This window comes from Balaenoptera ricei, chromosome 5 (genome assembly GCF_028023285.1).
Source record: "Balaenoptera ricei isolate mBalRic1 chromosome 5, mBalRic1.hap2, whole genome shotgun sequence".
NCBI lineage: Eukaryota > Metazoa > Chordata > Mammalia > Artiodactyla > Balaenopteridae > Balaenoptera > Balaenoptera ricei.
The window spans coordinates 120927274-120950221 of NC_082643.1; the positions used below are offsets into that span (position 1 = coordinate 120927274).

Consider the following 22948-nt stretch of genomic DNA (forward strand, 5'->3'; position numbering starts at 1 on the left):
GTGGTTAAGGTTCCACGCTTCCACTGCAGGGAGCATAGGTTCGATCCCTGGGAACTAAGGTCTTGCATGCCATGTGGTATGGAAAAAAAAAAAATCTCATTTATTTCTCAGAGAAACTTCAAAAGAGGAGAATATCAAGGTTCAGAAAAGATAAACCATGCACCCAAGGCTGTGTAGAAAATAGTGGCAGAGCTGGGGTTTGAATCCACGTCAAGCTCCTGCCTCTCCCCCGACCTGTGCTGCCTCTGAAACAAGTATACTTACAGTATCTTGCTTGGTCAAATATTTTTATGATTTAAATAAATCAGTGAGGGACTTCCCTGGTGGCGCAGTGGTTAAGAATCCGCCTGCCAAAACAGGGGACACGGGTTCGAGCCCTGGTCCGGGAAGATCCCACATGCCGCGGAGCAACTAAGCCCATGCACCACAACTACTGAGCCTGTGCTCTAGAGCCCGCGAGCCGCAACTACTGAGCCCGTGCACCACAACTACTGAAGCCTGCGTGCCTAGAGCCCGTGCTCCGCAACAGGAGAAGACACCTCAATGAGAAGCTTCGTGCACCGCAACGAAGAGTAGCCCCCGCTCGCCACAACTAGAGAAAGCCCACGTGCAGCAACAAAGACCCAACACAACCAAAATAAACAAATAAATAAATAAACAAACAGTGAAAACCACCACTACTGCAACAGCACAGAATAGATCTTTGCTCAGATATCACCTCCTCAAGACAAAAAGCTTCCCCTGAAGTAGCCAACCTCCCTACCCTACCCCTACAGCTTTATTTTTCTTCGTTGCACTTACCACCTTCTGACGAAGCACAGGGTTATTTGTCTTTATCGTCTGTCCTTCTTACCGGAACATGAGTGTCTAGAGGGTATGCATCTCATCTGGCTTGTTACTTTCCATATCCATCGTGCCTAGAACAGTGCCTGAAATAAATAATAAACATTTATTAAATAAATGCATTAAAGCAGGTTTTTAAAGGCAGGGTAGATAGCAAACCTGCAACAGGTTGACAGCACAATGTGGTTCAGTCTCGAAAAGATCACCTTGGTGCAACAAATGCAGTGATTTGAATTAAATTTTTTTTCATAGGTTAAAAGTGATTCCCAACTTAAGAAATCACTACTCGTTATCTAAAATTTGGCTTCAATATAAGGCTTCACTCAAGAACCCCATCAGCATTATTTATTTTATTTATTAGGCATTTTTAATAGTACTTTGTAGATATTTTGTCATTGTAAAAGGAAATGTATCTACTTTAAATATTATTACCTTCCAGAAGCCTAAGGGCAAAGCAGACATTTTAATTTATCTTGCGAAGCTATGAAGTTAGAGAGAGGGTGGAAAGATTGATGAAAAATGAAAAGATCAGAAGAGAGACAACTAAATTACAAAAATAAAAAAGTGTTAGTTTTATCTATGAAAAAACCCCCCACAAATTACCTGATAACTACTACAAACATCTCAAAATTCAGATAAATAACAATATTTTTATTAACTGTTTGATACACCTGTTTTTCCCTACATTATTTAGTTGAATTCTCTTTGATTTCCTCAAAGACAAAGTTATATGACAATAACTTTGTAATATTTTTTTCCATTAACCTCTAGCATAGTTAATTAATACTAGTTTTTATTATTGATAATTGGCTTGCACACCACATGATTTATTATTGATAATTGACTTGCACTGTAACATGGTTGCAGGTTTGTGCCCAGAAACATAGGAATTCTGATAAATTCTATTTTTCATGGTAGCCAAAAAAAGCATGGTGCATTTATAATTATATGTGCTGCATCATCTAGCATGTTCCTGAAAGGGGAAAGCTTCACATTTGACTAGGCATCAATAAGAAACTAATTCTTCGCTGGCAATTTTTATATTTAGCTACTGAAAAAGTTTCCACAGACTAATTTGTGGTGCTGTACATGTCAACCTATGTTTCTCCTTTACTACCAAATACAGTGTCAGCACCCTAAAATGGGTTGGTGTTATGGTAAGACCTCTGACCATGCCCTTCAGTGTTTCCACACCAGGCATATGGGCACAACACATGGGGGCAGTGTGCCTGGGAGCTGTTCATTCCTGTGCTGGCGCAGCTGGCAATAACCTGACATGAATGCGACTGAGAACCACATAACTATATTCCACCAAAACCAAGCTGAACAAATCCCCAACTCATCTTCCCTTTAGCTGGATTTCAATAATGCTCCACCACCACTTGGAGGGGAAGTCGGAGTGAAAAAAGACAACAATCTTAACCAAATTCAGTTCAAGTATTTTACTTTGGCAAATTTTACAAAGGCATGTGAACATGTGAACACATTGCTGGTGTTCCTTCCGGGGCCTTGGAAGGGAGGGTCCTGAGCTTCTGCTTCATTAACTTCATGACAGATTCTCCTGTAATGGGTTCACATCTACTACACTTCCTAACCTCCATCTTTTTTTTTGCACTGACAAGGCGTATTTTTGCTCTTCCTCCCACTCTTCCTGCCTTTCAAATAACTGTCTCCTTATCATTTGTGTCTCAGCTCAGAGAAGCTTTTTCTGATCTCCTATGTGTATCACTCCACTCACTCTGCCATGTTACCCTGTTCCTCTCTCTTTTTAGCTCTCATTTCTCTCTGAAGCTATTTTGTTTACTTATTTATTGTCTGGCTTCTCCAGTAAAATATGGGCTCCAAGAGAGCAGGAATTTTGCCTGGAATGCTTACAGCTACACCACCTGAACCTAGAATGAGCATCTGGCACTCATTCATTCAAATGACTTTTGAATGAATGAATGAACTATATGCTTAAAAGTGCATAAATTAGCTTAAGAATATAATTAGCTCAAGAATATAATTTTACCATTTTAATCAAGTTACTCCAACTCTAGTCCCCCATTTCACTGTGCTGGCTGAAAGCCAATGTCAGGTATGGTTAGGGCCCCTTCCTCCCTGGGGTTTGCAAAGGTGTTAGAATTCAACAGAGGAGCAGGTCATCAGTCATTGCCCTCACTGGTCACTGAACTGTCCATGGTCTTGGCCAGCAGTCAGGTCCTAACTGCAGCTTCTGTGACATGCATGTGGCTGAGGAAGGTTGACAGGGATTGGGAGCCCTGCTTTTGGTGTTTGGCCTCCCTCTAAAGACCCTGCAGTCATTTCCCCCAAGGCCTTGCCATTCTTTCCCTGACAGCAGCATGGTGGTCTACCGACCTCTAGTTCCTCCTAGTCAGAACTAACCCCCTCCCTTGCTTTTCTCAAAGGCACTGCTCTGGGACACCTTGCAAAATCATTTCATGGCGTTTCGACCTTACAAAACTGAGAATCACGGCTACCACCTTCTGTTTCTGCTCGAAAAAATCCTTGAGTTAAGGAAATTGTAAGGGTCTGACTACTTTCTTGGAATAGGAAGAAAGTGGGAAATCTGAAGAACAAACAAAATTATCAAAATCTCAAAAGTGATCCTGTCACCTCCATTTTATATATTCTTGTATATTGGAAAGGAAACTAACAGGCAGTTTGGCTGACTGTATGCTGTGGCTCTCTGTTATGGGCTAAATTTTATCCCCCCAAATTCATGCATTGGATTCCTACACACCAGTATCTCAGAATGTGACTGTATTTGGAGATAGGGGCTTTAAAGGTAATTCGGCCTAATGAGGTCATTGGGGTGGTCTTCATCCAATGCTTGGCATCCTTATAAGAAGGGGAGATTAGGATACAGACAGGTACAGAGAGAAGGCCATGTAAAGGCACTTGGAGAAGACAACCATCTACAAGTCAAGGGGGCAGGCCTCAGAAGGCTCTGCTGACAACTTGATCTCAGACTTCTAGCCTCCAAAGTTGTGGGAAAATAAATTTCTGTTCTTGAAGCCATCCAGTGTGTGGTACTTTGTAATGGAGGCCTCGCAAACTGATATACTCCCTGATGCTGTAAGGTTGGGCAAGGCAGCCACTCTGGGGTTTGTGTAAAAGTAGGAGTTGTTAGTGCGCATTCTTGAGCTCTGCAAGCCTCCGTGATGGAACTTTAAATCACCAGCAGTAGCAACAGTGCTGGTTTCTCCCCAAACCCCATTCAGCCTCAAAGCAAGAGCGGGCACGTAGATGCGCAGGGAAAATGCTTTCAGCAGGGCCTGGGGGTGTCTTCTTTCACACGGCTCCTTATCGCCTTCACTGGAATGCCGCAGAGCCCAACACCACCTGCTCGCATGGCATTTCACTCATGTGCATTCCAGGAAACAACACAAATACTCGAGTGGCAGCAGGCCCTAGCGGGGTCAGCAGATGATGAATTAGTGATTCTCCAATAGTCAGAGTTGCATAACTGTTAAATATGAGTTCACAAATATTTATCCATCGTATCGATTATCTGTATATTTATTTTTTTAACACAGAATAAAGTTCTGGTATCTGTAACTAATTCCAACCAGCATGTTGCCTCTTGTTGTCTTTGTCTGGGATATTCATTTCTTCTCGTATACACAATCTTATGTTTAATTGTTGTCAGTCATTTTTTGCAGGGAGAAAAATAAGACAATAACAAAATGCATTGTTTCGAAGCTCCAAATTTTAACACTGATTTTGGAGGGTATAATTTAGTGACAGTTCCAAATTATGATTGTACTTATGGAAAAATGGTTTTGTTTGTTTAAAAATATAGAAGCTATCAGGTAAATCTCATCTTTGATAATTCATTGACATTACCTTATATTTTTCCTCAAAAATTATCTTTACTTTTTCTGATGTTTCAGATAATCCAGTACTATCTGAAATGCAAAAAAATGAAATATTTATTAGCAAAAACATAAAGTAGCAAAATGATATAGTCAGCAGACATCATGAGTCATAGCATTGTATTTCATTCCTTGACATTAGAGACAAATGCCCTCCAGTGTTTTGGAAAAATCAGATGCCTAAAACTATTTTTTCTAATATGTTGATTTAACTCCCTCTTCATTGTCCTAAAGTACACACACACATGCACACACAGGCACATACACACACACACACACCACTTTTATAAAGTATGCTTTTTGAAAATGAAACTTTTAATATGTATTTATCCTACAAGGACTTTAATCCATGTGGTTTCATTTGGTGATTCATTCAAATTTAACTCACATAAATATATTAGCTAATGTTGCAAGAGGCCTGCTACATTTTTTTAAAGTCCTTTTAATAAGCACCAAGTTTTGGTGGCCCAAAAGGGAAGAAAACTTAAGCTTCGTTTAAATACTGAAATCACGGTGCATTTTTTCAGTTTTGGTCATTCCAAATTTCACATAATTTTACAATAATGTTGTGAGATAATAAAAAATATATATTAGTCTTTGCTTCCAGTTCCTGACACAGAGCTCCTAAAACCCTTGTGATTTCCTAAGTGATAAGAACACTAGGAGCAACTCTTGTTCTAATATTGGTCTTTGACCTCTGTTCCTCCACAGAGCTCCTAAAACCCTTGTAATTTCCTGGGTGATAGGAGTGCCTTTGTTCTAATGAGGTGACTCTGGGTGAGCTCCTGGATGGCTCCTGAATGAGGGCTGGTCACCAGAAAGACCAAGCCATGATTAGAAGCTTGGAATTTTCAGCCACGCCCCACATTCTCCTGAGAAGGGAGAAGAGCTGAAAGTGGAGTTAATGATTGATCACGTGTATGTGATGAACCCTCCATAAAATTCCAAAAGGATGGGGCTCGGAGAGCTTCTGGGTTGGTGAACACATAGAGGTGCTGGGAGAGTGGTGCCCTTGGACAGGCCGTGAGGGCCCCATACCCCTTCCCACACACCTTCTCTTCCCTACTCATCCCTTCCCTCTGAATGTTCATCTGTATTCTTTATCACATCCTTTAATAAATTGGTAAATGTTAAGTAAGCACTTCCCTGAGTTCTGTGAGCTGCTCTGGCAAATTAATCCACCCAAGGAGGGTAGTCTTTGGAACCTCTGATCTATAGTCAGTTGGTCAAAAGCACAAGTGATACCCTAGGATTGCAGCGGGTGTCTGCAGGGTGTGTGAGTGGGGGTGGGAGGCAGTCTTGTGGGACTGAGCCCTTATCTCCTGGTAGATAGTGTCAGGATTTAGCTGAATTCTTGGACACCCTGCTGGCATCCTGAGATTTTCTTGGTGGTGCTGTGGGGTGGTCCCCCTCCCCACAGACCCACATTGGAATTGTGATCAGGAACCAAAAGAAATGTTTCTTCTTTTTGCTGTGATGCTTTATTTTTCTCCAAAATTTAATACATTACTATGTTATTCATACAGAAGAATAACATCTAGGTTTTTGAATAATTAGAAAGAGCTCATAGACATTAGCTCAAAATGGAAAGTAATGATATTTTTGAGTGAAAAACTGAATTAGAAAAATAAAAAAGAGGCATGAGCTAGGCATGGGTGGCCAATGTGAAATTATTGCAGAATAAGTAATTCCCAATGGAATGTTTTTGCATCATAATATGTCTTGACAGTTCATGTTAGGCTCAGAAATCTTAATGTGGTGTCAAAATTGGGAAAGATAGTATAAATATTATTAGCTGAATGAAAAATCAAATGAATGAATGAATGAATGAATGGTAGTGTAAAACAGAGCATCTGATACAGTGTTAACTCATTTAAATGGCACAGAAGTAGAGTTAGTCTAAGAAGATCATTTTCAAAACCACTTAAGTCACAGTTTTTTCCCTTAAGAAAATATTTATTTTCCTCTTGACGTGATTCTTAAATCCCAAATAAAATAAAGAGCAGGCTTATGTGCTTTTTGACCAGGGCTCTGGTTCCATTTCTCTACTAGTGTCTAAGTTTCACCCCACTGGGTCTGGGATTTAATTGCATCCTCCTTGCAAGCTACTAAGTTACCCTGTTACTGTTTCATGGATTCTGAAAGCAGATGTGAGACTCTTGGGTAGAGACAAAGAGCTTTATTACTCAGGGTGCAGCAAGCAGCATGAACATCAGCATGTTTACACTGGTTAACCTTGCCTCAAACTCCACAGGGTTGACATGATATGACCCAGATGGATGCTACACACACAGTGGGTTTGCATAACAGCTAAGGAATGCTAAAGTTAATGAGTCCATTGCTTTTATTTTGTTTTTGGCTAACAATCAGCTAACAAACTTGCTCCTTGTCCCAGGTTGAGAAATTACCACATTTCTCAAGATTGCTTGCTGCAAACACAACCCTGAGAAATAGCTCAGGAAAAGAAGCATTAGGATCTTGAATTCTGACACCCCTAGAAAGACATATAGGAGCCTAGACACCCATGGAGGACTCTCCCACTACCACCTTGTGGTGGTTTCATCCTTACACTGGCTTCCCCCACTGCTATCAGTATCCATTGGGGGAGGATATTGCCCCTGACAGCTACCTGGAAAAGTCTTGAGCTTCCCTGTGGCTGGACCTTATACGAATTAATCACTGGGACCAGAGGAATGTCCTTGACTTAGGCCTAGGTTTGTACCCATTCCTGAACTAATCTCTGTGTTAAGGAGGAAAAATTACTCTGATTACTCAGATCATCCATGCTGCTGGGGTGGGAAGATCAATTTTACCTACTTAATAGCTACCAACAGGGCTTCCCTGGTGGCGCAGTGGTTAAGAATCTGCCTGCCAATGCAGGGGACACGGGTTCAAGCCCTGGTCCAGGAAGATCCCACATGCTGCGCAGCAACTAAGCCCGTGCGCCTAGAGCCCATGCTCCGCAACAAGAGAAGCCACCGCGATGAGAAGCCCGTGCACCACAACCAAGAGTAGCCCCTGCTCGCCGCAACTAGAGAAAGCCGGTGCACAGCAATGAAGATCCAACGCAGCCAAAAATTAAAAAATAAAAAAAAGCTACCAATGGGGAAGAGGCAAAATGTGCGGAGGCAACAATTACCTGTCTCACATGGTCTCTAAGTGGTATAATTCAAAAATTTTGCTCTACTTCAGGTTTTTCCAAGTCAAATGAAGTGGAGAGAAAGAAAAGAAAACTCTTTGGCTCTCTTTTCTATGCCTTTATTCTGGGAAAGCTTATCTATTTTTTCATTGTACTCATATTAATGGATCATCAGTTAAGGGTCAAAGACTGTATTAGACTTGGGGATACAATTCTCAAAAAGTCAGAAATGACCCCTAAACTCACAGGCAAATAATCTAGTGAGGGATTCATTTTAAGAGACCATTAGGATGAGAGGGAAAAATACAGAGTGATGGTAGCACATAGGGGGAGCGCTTACCTGGACATTGAGTGGGAAGGTTCGGAAAACCTTCCTGGAGAATATGATATCTAAATCCGAAGCCAGAAGCATGAGCAGGAATTATCAGGTGATCTGTGTGTGGGTGAGGACTAGATAGCTTGGAAGAATGCCTTTGCAGATGGAAAAACAAAGCAAGTTAGAGAAACTAAATGTAGTTCTGTTTGACTGAATCAGAAAATTCAAGGTGAGAGATGAGGTGGGAGAAGTGAGGAGTGGGAGGGAGAAAATGTTATCTATGTAAAGGAGCTTTGACTTTTCTGAGAAACCTTGAAGCCTTTCAACAGAGAGAAAACAAGGTAGATACTGCATTTCAGAAATTTCACACTGGCTATTAGAGTGAAAAGTGAATTGAGAAAAAAAAAAAAGTGAATTGAGGGTAGAAACGAGGCTGGGACAGAGAGATTAGTTAGGAGACTGTTGTAATCCAGCACAGAGATAGAAGTAATCATACCAGTGAAAACGGGATGAAGGGGTAAATTTGCAATCTATTTAGAAGTTGGATCCATAGGTCTTAATAAGTAATTGGAAGCATGAGAAGAGCATAAGGAAAAACATAAGGCCTGGAGATAGGATAGCAATAAGAACAGATTTTTTTTTTTTTTTTTTGGTTTAAAATGGCACATTAACATTTCTGCCCCAAAGGGGGAGGCACTTTCCCTTTTTTAAAAAAATAAATTCATTTATTTTATTTTTATTTATTTTTGGCTGCGTTGGGTCCTTATTTTTGGCACGGGCTTTCTCTAGTTGCGGTGAGCGGGGGCTACTCTTCATTGCAGTGCATGGGCTTCTCAGTGCAGTGGCTTCTCTTGTTTTGGATCACGGGCTCCAGGCGCGTGGGCTCCAGTAGTTGTGGTGCACGGGCCCAGCCGCTCCGCGGCACGTGGGATCCCCCTGGACCAGGGTTCGAACCCGTGTCCGCTGCGTTGGCAGGCGGATTCCTAACCACTGCGCCACCAGGGAAGCCCTGAACAGATATTTTTAATTCAGACAAGCAAAGGTTCAGATCCTGACTCTGCACTTAGCATCCAAGCCTGAGTTAATTACCAGCAAAAGGGAGACATTGATAACTACCTAGCATGGCTGCTTTGAGGATAAATATACAAAGAAATATTATAAAATACTATATGGCAAGTTCCTAACACAGAATAAATCTTTAATGAAGTATAGCAATATATCAGTTCCTGTTTCTCTGTCTGAAAGAACTGGTTGGATGGAGAAGCTATTCATTGAGTGCAGCAGTCAGGAGCATGCTGGCTTCAAGTAACAATAAACTAGACCTACAGCAGTTTAAAAAAGTATGGGTTATTTTTCTTGCACAATAAGAGAACTGGAGGTGGATAGCTATTGGCATTAATTCAGTCGGAACTGGAGTCTTTGCTGTTATTCTTGGCTTTACCTCATGGTCACAATATGGCTGCCCCAGTTTTAGTCTCCTGTGTCACATTTACATTTAAGTCAGGGTTGAAGGGAACCATGCATAAGAGAAAGGTAATGGGTTAGTCAATTTTCCTGAGATGGGGAACATAGGAGGAGAGAAGACAGAAGTTTGGGAAGAAATAATGAACTTGATTTTGAATATATTGAGTTTTAGGTGTCTTGATATATTCACATAGAAAGAGGTATAATAGGCAGTTAGATATACTGGCCTGGAGTTAAGGAAAGATATCTGGGATTGAGGGGGAAAGTTAAATTCTGTGGGGTGAATGAGAGAACCCGTAGAAAGGGTCTACAGTGAGAAAAGATGAGGACCAGGACGTAGCCCTGGCACAGAACACCAACATTTAATGGATGAGTAGAGGCCAAGAACTGCCAAAGGCAAGAGTGGTTAGAGAGGCAAGAGCAGAGCCAAGAGCATGCTATGTCCTGGAAACCTAAGAGAGAAAACAGTTAAGGAGGACGAGTTTAGTAATATTAAATGCTACACAAAAGCAAGAAGGTAATAAGTGACCTTGCTGAGAGCTTTTCCTTTTGTGGGGACAGAAGCTAGACTGGAGTGGGTGAGGAGTGGAAGTGACAGGAGAAAGCAGAACGAACAAATGTAAAAAGTTCTTTTCTTTTTCTTTTGTTCTCAGAGTTCATACTTTAGGATGTCACTTGTAAAATTCTTTTTTTTCAAAGAAAGATTTTTGGTAAAGTCAATTCACCTTTCTGAAGAGAAGAAACCTTGGGATGAGAATCTGGTCCTCATGACCTTCAAAGGGTCTCTTCTGGAGCCACCAGTCTCTGATTACATGGTCTTTCTTACTCCAGTGATGAGGCACAAGTAAAATCATGTGACACATTTGGCTTCTGGGAGCAGGGCTGTGTAAATGTTCCTTGTATGATGCTTCCTAGTACTGAAACAGGCAGAGTCTGGAAGTCACTGGTCTGGTGCCACATGTAACACAAACTAACTTTCCCAGGCTCTTCTTTATTTAGTGTGTTTTTATGTGGATGAATGTCATGGAAAATAAAAGTATTATGGGAAAATAAAAATGTTCCATTTGTGCAATTTTTGGTAGGTCATATTCAGATTTAAAACATTAAACTATTTTGGGCCACATATAAAATCAACTTTTATATTGGACCACCCAGACTCAGCACACTAGATGAAAGACTAAAAATAAGAAACTTGTTGGTGACATCGTATTCAGTTGGCTGACTATTCAGGTTTAAGAAGTTTCCTTCCTGTTGAAGAAGGAAGAAAATGAAACACTTATTTAAATTTAAAATACTCCAAACCAGGCAATAGATGTAGTTATAAGAATGTAGCTTCCAGGGGGAAATAGTCTCTCCCTCTCTCTTTCTATCTGTCTCTCTTCTCCTCTTTCTTCTAAACTATATAAGCACCAGTTCAGAAAAGCACTTTTCAGAGTACAAGGTTTTTGTCTTTTAAAAATAAATGTTTTGCTTTCTTTTATTTCCTCTTCTTTCTTTTATTTCCTGCAGATTAGTTCTGCAGGCTACAGACAGCAAAAGCTAAGAAAAATAATAATTTAACCCACTTAAACTTCTTTTTGTCTGTGTCAGTCATCAATGTGGTGATTCTCAAAACATTTATTTGAGAGAATCTAATCCTCTAGTAGTTCACTTCTCAGAGCTCGTATTTTAGGATGTCACTTGCGGCCTGGAGATTAAAACCTTCATCTGTCCTCTACTATTTATAGAATTATTAAATGAAAGTTTTCCTATTATCCTTTCTTTTAAGGGTTGGGTTCTCTAGTTAGAGCTAGAGAACTTTCGTTCCCCTCCCCGCCCCGCATCTTGCCCCCAGTGGGGGACATCTTCCTCTGTGTGAGGCTCTTGCCGTTCCTGAAGGTGGGCTGAGCAAAGGAGCGTGACGCAAGAGTGGGCTGTGTGCTTGATGCGTCTAGCGCCTCTGCCGCCTTGTGAATGATCCCATTAGCAGCGCAAATTCGAAGCGGCGGCCGGGGCAGCAGCGGCTGCTGCGGCGGAGGCTCTGCGCGCCCCAGTCCTGCCTCCCTAGCGGGAGCCCGAAGCTCACTGCATAGCCTCAACCGCACCCAGGCTTCGTCCGTCTTTTCAAGCTCTTCATGTTACCCAGCTAAAAGAAGAAAATGGGCACCGGGGATTTCATCTGCATTTCCATGACCGGAGGGGCGCCCTGGGGGTTCAGATTGCAAGGTGGCAAGGAGCAGCAGCAGCCCTTACAAGTCGCTAAGGTAGGACCATCGAAGATGGGTTATCACGGTTCTGGGCTGGGAAGGAAGGAATGAAAGCAACCTGTGGATGGTTTTTCAAGTTCTGATTCAGAAGTCTATATATTAGTTTGATTTTGATGCTGACATTGAATCTTTCTAGGGTGTGGGTTTTTTGTTTTGTTTTTACCAAAGAAACTTTGGAGAGTAACATATAGCACATATGTAATTAATCAGCCGTTAATGGGGAAAAAAGCGTGCTATATTTTATCAGCTGAACAAAAGCCTAGGTAATTAGCTTCTTCTCCGGCATCCAGCAAGACACTTGGGAACGTTTCTTCTAGGCAATATTAGAATCTACAGTTGTTATTGTTTCATGTCACTTTACTTGGCTCTGGCACAGGAGAAGGGCTCAGCTCAGCATAACCAATTGGCTTGGCTATATTGGGGCCTCATAAAGTATTGGTAATGACATTTATTATACAGCATTTATGAGAAGCCCAATTTGGGGCAATAATTTAAAAAAAAATATGATGAAGATGCCATAAAATCTATTTGAAAGAATACTCTCTTAAGGATTTGGCTAATAAATGCAAAAATCCAAGTACTCTGTTCTATCATGTGCATTCGTCTGGTTAAGTGCTCAAAATAAAATTCAAAGACACTGGAAATATATTTTAAGTAACTTAGAGGTAACTTTGAAATGCATCTAATAATGATTTAAAATATTTAAGATGTTTTTGTTTCCATTAGATTGCTTTTTTTCTTAGCTCAATATGCTTACCAGTTTGCTTGAGGGGATCTGACATTGTCTAATTGTGATTCAGCTGAAACAAATTTTAAAATACATGAAAATAAGCAGACTTTCACCTGATTGTAATACTAAATTGAAGTACTATAGGAAAGAACATGTTTAATTTCCTGTTTTATACTTACATTAAAAATGTATCTAGATCCTTATGGACCACTGGCCTTTGTAGTTATTCTTCTTTCCCTTTGGCTTTTTTTTTTTCTTAATGTTCACTGTGAAAAAAGGAGTTTCTTTGAAATTTTCTGCACCCAGGCTTCCATAGGAAAATCCTTTCATAATGCGATGGTGGAATCCTGCCACCTAGTGAAAATTTCAAACATCAGGAATGAAGCATAAAACGGGAGAAAGGAGAAATTTGTAGAACTGAAAAGTTTCTCAGAGATTTCCATTTCAACCTGCTAATTTTAGATGAGGAAAGAACCCTGAGAGGTTAAGTAACTTGCCTCCGGTCTTTGGTCTTTGGCTTGGAACTGGCAGACTGATTAAAGGGTACGGAAAGGTGGTTGGTTTCACTGTGTTTCTTTAGGAGTCAATGGCAGGCAACATCAGACAAAATATTAATGTCTAATTCAGCGTATGTAGAATTCATGAGACTGAAGTGGATTTGTCCCGGGTCTAGAATAGCCGTCGGCTGGCTCCCGTTACTGAGATTTGGGTCCTAATTCCAGCTCTGATCTAACTTGCAGCCGGGCCTGAGACAGATCACCCTTCCGGATTCATCTGATGTGTGTGTGTTTGCGTATGTGTGTTTGCGTGTGTGTGTAGAGAGAGAGAGAGAGACAAATATTTTGAGTGGGGTGGGAAAGGAGAGAAGTACGGTGGAAACTGGACTCTACCATTAGTGAGGTTCTATGTTGCTCGAGTTTTCTACAGCCCTATTAGTGTACAATTTTAGAATCATTTGCCTACCAGTTAAAATGTGGGGACAGGAGTGGCTAGAAGCTGTGATTTCTGGTGGCTCTTTCATAGCCAGACCTACAGAATAGAATGGGTTCTCCTGACTTCTTGATGTGCTTATTTCAAAGTGGAACCGCTGTGTGATTTTTTGAAGAACTGAAGCAAATTGCTAGTGAAGGGTGTTTTGGAGGCGTTCCTCTGCTGATAGCATCTCTATTACCAGGATTCAAAGAGGCTATTAGTCTGTATGAGGGTCAAGAAATTTAGTCCTGCTCTCCCTCTCTCTTTCCTAAAATACCCAGGAAATACATTTTTGGTTTTAAAAAGATCATTATATTAAAGCATCGGGATGTTCGCTTTAATTTTTTAGTTTGTTTTGCTATAAAGTTACTGATTTTAAAATATCATTATGAAAGCACCTGGATGTTTGCCTTAATTATTGTGTGTGTGTGTGTGTGTGTAAAAGAGAGAGAGGGAGAGAGAGAGAGAGAGAGAGAGACGATAATCTATAGTTTTTTCCCACATGTAAAAGTGACCAGAGAGTCTTCTAAAGAAGGGGTAATTTCTAAATTTCTATGGCAATGCCCACTTTTCTTGGTCTGGTTTTATATTTAATTAAAACTTATTATATTTAAGTTCTTATTACTAGCATTATTTGTTCCCAAAAACCCTTGGAACAAAGTGCTTGTCAATTTCTACATTATCAAGGCCATGGCCTCACTGGAATCACTGTTTTTCACTCAAAACATTGTCAACTGAATTCTATTAAAGGTCTCTCATTGAGATCAAAGTGAAGTGTATGTTGCTTGGCATAGATTTTCTTCTTTTCCAAGGACTGGTGAAAACTTATTAGAGCCAAGTTACCTCCAAGTAGGAAGATAAAGAGAAAAGAGACAGAAAGGTTGAGTAGGGGATGGTTGCTGGCAAACAAAATGCTCACAGTTTTGAAGAACATGCAAAAGAATAGTTTGGAAACTGAAGAGAATATTTTCAAAAAAAAAGAAATTTTCACACAGTGCTTAAATCATGCCCCTTAAAATGGGTATGCTACAAAAGATAACAACAAATTTTTGGCTTGTTGTAAATATCTAGTGTTTAGATTTTCAATAATTCTATATAGAATGAAAATCTAGCAAGCTGAAATAGCAAAAGAAAAACTAGTCTAATATTTTTAGAAAAAGAAAAAAAAAGTAATTCTAATATTAAGAATGATCAGAAATTTAATAGCTTTATAATTCCCAGTAAATATCCTTCTAGTGACATGTTTAGTCATTTTTGAAAGATGTTCAAATGTTTTTACTATTTGGCTCGCTGGCTGAACTGTAGGTGAACCCCAACTTTTAAAGATCACTAACAGAAATATTAATAATAAAAATTTTCATTGACATTGAAGCCCAAGGCCATAAAATTCTGCTTTGTTTTCAAGATAAATTGAATTTCTAAAAGGCCCTAAATAATCAATAACATTGCCCTGGTTTTTAAATGTTTATATATCTTTTAGTTTATGTTCTAAATATATGTGGTGAGAAGCAAACATTTCTAACACAGAGTCATAAAACAGTACTCTTGCAAGGTATATTTCCAAGACATCATCCACAGAAACAAATTTATTCAGACATAATTACAACATAAAACCCCACTGTGTCTGTGCAGATGTCCTTATGAAAAGTATGTTAGCACTTTTATTTTACAAAACTCTCTTATTTGGAACATCTACTTACATGGCTATGTCCCTGGACATACTCTTGGAAAATCGCTTTGGAAAATCTCCACATAAAGAAATGGGGAGGGCTTCCCTGGTGGCGCAGTGGTTGAGAATCTGCCTGCCAATGCAGGGGACACGGGTTCAAGTCCTGGTCTGGGAAGATCCCACATGCCGCGGAGCAACTAGGCTCGTGAGCCACAATTACTGAGCCTGCGCGTCTGGAGCCTGTGCTCCGCAACAAGAGAGGCCACGATAGTGAGAGGCCCACGCACCGCGATGAAGAGTGGCCCCCGCTTGCCGCAACTGGAGAAAGCCCTTGCACAGAAACGAAAACCCAACACAGCCAAAAATAAATAAAATAAATTTAAAAAAATTAAAAAAATAAAAAGAAATGGGGAGAAATTTTTGTTTCGCAATCAAATCTTATGAATGATTCAGAAATCACTCACATTTTGAGAATAATGAACAAAAAATGTTTAGACTGTTTATTCTTTACATGTTTTAATGGTTAGAAATGGGGGACTTCCCTGGTGGTGCAGTGATTAAGAATCGGTCTGCCAATGCAGGGCACACGGGGTCGAGCCCTGGTCCCGGAAGATCCCACATGCCGCGGAGTAACTAAGCCCGTCGCACCACAACTACTGAGCCTGCGCTCTAGAGCCCGTGAGCCACAACTACTGAAGCCCGCGTGCCTAGAGCCCGTGCTCTGCAACAAGAGAAGCCAGCGCAATGAGAAGTCCATGCACTGCAACAAAGAGTAGCCCCCCTAGCCACAACTAGAGAAAGACCGCACACAGCAACGAAGACCCAATGCAGCCAAAAATAAATAAATAAATTTATTTTAAAAAAAGAAATGGAAGCTTTCTTCAAAAGTATAGACTATGGTACTTACTAAAATGAATTTTAATTCAGTTTCAAATAACTTTATTAAAATTTAGATGACAAATTACAATCATCCATTTTGTGAGGCAAGGTGGATTTAATGATTCTCATCTATTATTGTATATCCTCTCTTTAAACGTTTGAATAAATGTATTTAGGCAAAGCACATTCAAATACATAATTCATATCCCTTAGTGACATCAGTGAGGTATCTAAAATGTTTCAGATAGAATAATTCAAGAAACATAGCTATTTCTAAAGGGAAAAATAGGAAAGATTTTGATATTTAAATATGTATATTTCAGGATAAATGCTCCTTACTACAAATGGAAACCTAGGAACATCTTTATTAGTAAATATGACTGATCACTTAATATTTATTGATTTTTCTGAGCACTTTTTAGAAATTCTAAAAATAGCTATGCTTATAGAAATCTGTGCACACTAGCTAAATCTATTAAGCAGATGTTACATAAAATTTTTATTTTAGAATTGCATGTTTTAAGACAGATCACTTGTTGAAGGACAATGAGATAAAATAATGACTATGACTATGCATGAAGCTTGCCATTATCTAGACATAGTCCATATGTAGCTCGCATTTATCAGGCCCTTGTCATATGCCAGGAGATGTTCCAGGTGCATCCCTGGTAGGATATCTTCTTTGTCAATGCAGTTGCTGGCCTGCCTAGTGCCTATGTGAACAGTGGGATGGGGGTAGGGAGAGGAAGGTGGGGGCAATAAAACTGGAGAAAGATGCAGGAGGGAAAAGGAGAGAGAAAAAGAGAAACAGAGAGAGAATGAATAGGAACTTGTCCATTTAGTAAGGCAAGGATCCTTGCCTTTCCCATGGATGAATGAATATCACAGAAAGTCATTGGCGGGACTTGAGCCATCTTGCTTGGCCTACCCAGAAAGGCCAAGCTCTTAGCCAGGGGCTGGCAGGAACAAGCTGGCATTGGGGGCTTGGAAGGGATAGAGAAGTGCTGGACAGGAGCCCTATTTCCTGTGTTAGGGAACTATGCAGGGCAAAGCCCTCCAGGGCTCCTAGAAGAAACCACACAAGTGTCCCAGCATTTGGACACCAGCTGCAGAGAGGACAGTGATGGCCACTCAACATTAACCAGAGAAGCACAAAAACCAAGAGAGAAATGCCACCTCATTCAGTTATGAATAAATAGATCTACCTTCCCCCTCCTTCTCCAGTCTTCCTTCCTGCCTTCAACCTGGGAGGAGTGGGTGGGAGGCGGGTAAAGAGCAGACAACACTTTCCTCCTCTTGCCAAGCCCTGGAGCCACAAGCCAGCCACCGTGCTTAGGGAGAGAGCTTAGAGTTAGATGTTAGAGCAAAACTGTAATCGGACTAGACCGTTTTAATAACCAAAAGCCACCAGAAATGCATGGGATCTGACCAAAGTATTATTAAGGGAGGGATTTGGTTTTATAATAGTAGTCAAAAGCAGTAACTGGAAGAAATAAAATAGTTTCACATTTATAACAGAATGATAGGCACTCCTCAGAAACATCAGTTCCATCATACAGGTTCATATTATCAATCACACGTACTTGATGTGTGTTAGATTGAAAACTTATCACCAACTCATATGACTTCCATTGATCATGTTGAAGCTATTGTTTCCAGGTAGAATGCATGAAAATCTGACTTTGAGCTTAATAGAAATGTAAACTACTTCTTTTTCCTTTTCTTCTTCTTTTGTTGAATGTGAATCAGTACTTTATAACCTGGGATGCATTTCGTTATTAGGCAGATGCATACCTTTGGTTAAGTCTAAAGAGGTGTTTCTTGAACACCTATTTCTTGAACACCTATTAGAGGCTAGAACTCTCAAGTTAGAAGTACTCCGAACTTTTATTGGGTATTAAACTTTTATTGGGTATTAAGGTGATTGTTGTTTTTTTTTAATAAATTCATACTGCAAATTCCAAAAGTCAGTGTGTAATATCATTGGGACATACACATTATACCTAAATGGATAATATTTGCATATTTTTCATGGTAATGGTTTTAAAAGACAGGTTAGCTTCCAAAATAATTTAGCTCCCTCTGTTAGTTAATGTATTCAGGAATATAAGCTAATTTATATATTTAGCTACAAATACTTCATTTGTTTATCCTACAATCGTCTAAGTGTGTTAACATATATTATCTCCTTTGATACTGGTGGGGTAGACAAAGTTTTATTATTCTCAGCTTATAGATGAAAAAAACTGATTCTGAAAAAAATTATTTGAAAAAAATATAAAACAGCCTTAAGTCAAATATAATTCTTTCCCTCTAGCAGGGGCATCATATCACTCTCTGCATCAGCCTGGATAAGAGAACAGGATATCATTTAGTAATGCTGAACATTGCAGCGACTTCGATACAGAATTTTATCAGATAGAATGTCACAAATCTAAGATTTGATCTTTAAAAGCATTTGTAATGATTTCTTCTTTCAATGGGCCTGAGGACCCATTAGGGGTTTTTATAATCTTCCTGTAAGGATTACAGGAAACGCATCTCTGAGCTAATGTGCAATGAGAGACAAGACTGGAAAGGGAACTGGTTTACTTGTAAATAAACCTGAAAAATATATGGACTCCAAAATGTTTATTGTGTCTGTTCTAACAGATTCATGATGAAACCAAATGCCATGAGGTTTCTGTAAAAGGAAATGGAGAATTCCTGCATCAGCTTCATTAAATAATCTGAAAGAGTAAACAACTTCATGAAGTTAAAAGCTCATCTGAGAAACAGATATAACATTTGCTCTTTGGGGAATATTTCATTGTTTGACAACCTCAGTGAGAACATATTTACAGTATTGAATTATCTTAGGCACTTAATTTTTCTGAATTATTTACCATTCTTTTCTTATTACTAAAAAGTAGAAATGGCCACATTCTCAACAAACTGTATCTTCAAAGTCTTTGTGAAATCCATTGGCATGTGGCAGATCATCAGCGATAGTAGATATAGTTTTGTGTTATGATGGTCTGGATGTAGTTTTCCTTAACTTGTGTATAAATCTGGTGTGTTTCAGATAAAGTACTAAAAAATGTGGTGGATTTACCCTTTGAAACATTATAAATGAAAGATTGTGTCACTTGATTATGTAACAAATAGTTTTCCTATCCATTGGTTTTTGGTTTTTTAAAATCTTACTCACCCAAGACTAGCTTTTCCACTTTTCTTTGGAAGCAGTGTGGGTACTGCACTGATAAAACAATGTAGTGGATGACTTTTCCTGAACAGAACTATTTGTTTGTGTTCTATCTGATCCTACTTAGGCAATACTCCTTCCTTTATCAAAACTTACCTGGCTTGAATTTCACCGTTTTAGGACACAGGTTATTTTTTCCAGAAGAAATCTATAATAATGTTCAGAGTATCATTTTCCTCCCAACATCTTATTGCCTTCTGGAGATAATTTTAAGAAACTCATATTAATGTTTACTGGGTGCTGGACAATTCTTTGATCACCTTTTAAATATAATGAGAGAACCCTGTGAGGTTACCCCCATTTAAGATCCCCATTACAGAGGCAGAAAGTGGTTAAGTGACTTCCTTGGGTCACACAGGTAGGTAGAGGCAGACCTGGGGTTCACCCAGTTTGACTCTGGGGTTTGTCTTCTAAGCTCCTACACACATTTTGGGGTTTAGTGTAGTTTGAACAGCCAGTTAAGAAGGGAAGAAAGACCTCAACAGACCATGGTGGAAAGATTTTTGTGGTCCCATAAACTACACCTACTTCTTCTGTTCTGACTTTAAGTATATTTTCACTAATTTAAATTAGTGTCAGATCACTATTTGAAACTTTTGTTTCTGGAACAAATAATTTAGGAAATGAAATAGAAACAGACTAGAAGCTTTCATAATTCTGTCTTCTGAAGGATAGATTTAAAAAATTTTTTCTAATCAGATTTCCCATGTCTTCTTAACAAATATGACATGCTACTTTATTATTATTATTATTATTTGTTTTTGTCCTTGGCCACGCTCTGCAGCTTACGGGATCTTAGTTCCCTGACCAGGGATTGAACCCAGGCCACGGCAGTGAAAGTGCCGAGTCCTAACCACTGGACCACCAGGGAATTCCATGCTACTTTATTTTTTATTTATTTATTTTGAGTTTTATTTATTTTTTTATACAGCAGGTTCTTATTAGTTGTCCATTTTATACATATTAGTGTATATATGCATGCTACTTTATTTTTGAAGCAAAAATTTTCTAGCAGTAGGACCATGTTTGAGAATTTTACCATGTAGTTCAAGACATATTAAAGGGGTATGAAACCAACGCATTGAGGTGGAAACTGGGGGTACTGAATTTACCTTCTCAGTAGCTCACTCACTTCCTGCTCGGTGTGCCTACTCCCACTCCTTCAGCTCAGGCCTTCACTAGCTGTCTCTTAGATAAACTACCTTGGCCTTTTAACTGTCTCCCTGCTTTGGGTTTCACATTCCTCAGGTTCATGATACACAGAGCTGCCAGAGAGATTGTTCTAAATCACCTGTTATAGCACTGCTAAAAATACTTCAAAGTCTCCCCATCATATCATCAAAATAACCATAACATTAAAAAAAATCTCTGTACAATTAAGTGCTTTATGTATTATATCATTCACAGTAGGCCTAACTATCCTTTTTTTCACAGATGAGAAAACTGAGCCTTAGAGAAGTTAGGTGAATAACTAAGGTTGTAGAGCAGGTCCAGGCAGGCCTAGGACAGAGGCCAGTTGGACACCAAAGTGCATGCTCTGAACGGCCCCCTGCACTCCCGATATCATTGCAACATGTTTTATAGATTCCAGTATATATTAAATGTGAGTTTTTCTAAAATTAACCATATTGATGACATCCTGCAGCACTTTTGCACTTTTGTATTCCATTTATTTTGCTTCTCTCTTCAACTTAACTTGCCTACAAATAATGTACTGAATAAATTTTATGTGAGGCACGTCATAACCTACCCTAGAATCTTTTCTTTGTTAATCCCTGTTAAGGCGGCTACTTCATCAGTGGTTTTATTTACATTTTTCCCATAAAACATTGATTTTATTTTTAATTAAAGAATTCGTTTACTTGGAGAACTTATTTCCAGTATTTTTCTGTATCGGCTCTCCAAAGGAGTAGCTCTTCATCTATTTCAGTGTTGAAATAGAATCTAGAAAATACTGTAGGCTGGGATATACCAGAAACATATGTTCTTTTATTTAACTTTACAGCAAAACTCCTCCAACATGTAGTTTGGTCTAATATTATTTCTACCAATTTCCTGGGTTTTTTTTCTTTACATCTTCAACAATATTTGCTGATAAAAAAATATATCTTGGTTTGTTGCCATATTGTATTATTTTAACCATTTTAAAATGCATCCATGAGAAGATTTCTAAACATTATCATTTGGCTTAATTCTGTAATGTTTTAAATCGAGTATTGCCTGACTTCAACCACTGTTAAAAAAAAACAAATCTGGAAGTTTTTCATGCTCTGGATGCTTGGTTATGAAATATCTTCTTAGTCCTGACTACTTCATACTAACACTAGCTGATATCATAGAGCACAATAAGGCAAAGTTCCTCTCTAACAACAGTGGATATAAATCCGTATTCCAAATAGTGTTCTTGGTAATTTTGAATATTTTACCTACCTGTCACATATGATTAAACAGTAATGGTGTTTAATCTCGCTACATGGCTGATGAAGAGTTTCTGAAGGAATATAGAGGAGGGTCAGCTCTTTTTCTCTTGTGCCTGAAATGTAGGTGTTATCTTTAATCAATAGCTGCCTTTCAGGAATATTTTAAAACTTGTGTCATTTTGTGAGGGTTAAAACTAGCTAATAACATGGAAATTCATTTAATCAAGCACCGTAAAACATAATGTATTGCAAGAGAATGAACATATGAGGTAGCCTCTTTCCCCTCTGCCATGTTAGGAGCTCCTGTCCCCTGTTTGGTGGCGTCACCTCAAGTACCATATGAAACTCATAACTATCTGGACCAGACTGGACCAGGGTACTGGTGTCAATCCATATATGAAAGTAGATTAAACATTAGTTAGAGCTCCTTCTCATTTTTTAGTTGAAAATAAAAGTCCGTGGGAGTTCCAGTTGGCTTGGCAGATAGTGGGGGGAAGCCTTCCAGGCATAGGGCACTACAAGTACAAGAGCCCTGGGACAGAAGCATGCTTGGCACTTTCAAGGAACTGTGAAGACGCCAGTGTAGCTGGCACACATTTCCATGAGAAATTGCTCTAAGAAGTCCAGTCTTTCACAGTGATAAATATGAAAAACTCTCTTCTCCTGGGAACCCTGACCATGCAGTTATTTTCCCATCATTAGATGATTAACATACTGGTCCTAGAGAATGGCTTTGAGCTGTTTTCTTCATATTTCCTCTTCACCCATTTCAGTTTTTCATAATGTAACAGCCTACTGGCTGGTCTTTAGAACACTTTATTTAAATGAATAATTACTAGCGCTTCTTATGTAGATGTTTGGTTAAAAATTCTATTAACCTTTCCTCTTCCTCTGACATTGATTCTCCCAGTGAGAGAAGAAGAATTTAAGGAGTGTCAAATAGAATTTGATACGTAGATCCTGTTTATTTTGACTTCAGTGTCAGACCTAGAGCAAAGAATTTTATTATATTTTCTAGTTTGTCTTAATTTCATTTCTCCTTCAAAAAAGAGATGATCTTATTTGGAAACGGATCCATTGAAAGGATACGAGCATTTTAATGCTGGCTACCACTTACCATGTAGGTTTAAACACATTTTTCTGAGCCT

The 22948-nt window shown here is 39.2% G+C and overlaps 2 protein-coding genes, 1 long non-coding RNA gene and 1 other non-coding gene across 7 annotated transcripts in view; 1 reads left to right on the top strand and 3 right to left on the bottom strand.

Moving 5' to 3' along the window:
* Positions 1 to 899, bottom strand: part of SEC24D (SEC24 homolog D, COPII coat complex component) — a 138020-nt gene extending 137121 nt beyond the window's left edge. For all 3 annotated transcript variants that reach the window (XM_059923516.1, XM_059923517.1, XM_059923515.1), the window contains exon 1: positions 802 to 899. The gene's annotated coding sequence lies outside the window, so the exon portion shown is untranslated. The remainder of the gene's footprint in view (positions 1 to 801) is intronic.
* A 13-nt stretch (positions 900 to 912) lies between these two features.
* LOC132366104 (uncharacterized) lies at positions 913 to 12879 on the bottom strand. The gene is made up of 3 exons (XR_009503364.1): positions 12796 to 12879; positions 4693 to 4754; positions 913 to 929 (listed from the first exon to the last, which is right to left on the bottom strand). It is a non-coding gene; the product is annotated as an uncharacterized LOC132366104 (long non-coding RNA).
* SYNPO2 (synaptopodin 2) overlaps positions 11728 to 22948 on the top strand; it is a 166583-nt gene continuing 155362 nt past the window's right edge. Inside the window, exon 1 of one of the 2 annotated variants that reach the window (XM_059923514.1) lies at positions 11728 to 11883. In XM_059923514.1, the coding sequence (XP_059779497.1) occupies positions 11779 to 11883 (105 nt within the window). In that variant the 5' untranslated portion in view covers positions 11728 to 11778. The remainder of the gene's footprint in view (positions 11884 to 22948) is intronic. The other variant, XM_059923513.1, reaches the window with a different exon arrangement.
* TRNAE-UUC (transfer RNA glutamic acid (anticodon UUC)) lies at positions 20180 to 20251 on the bottom strand. Its single transcript has one exon. It is a non-coding gene; the product is annotated as a tRNA-Glu (tRNA).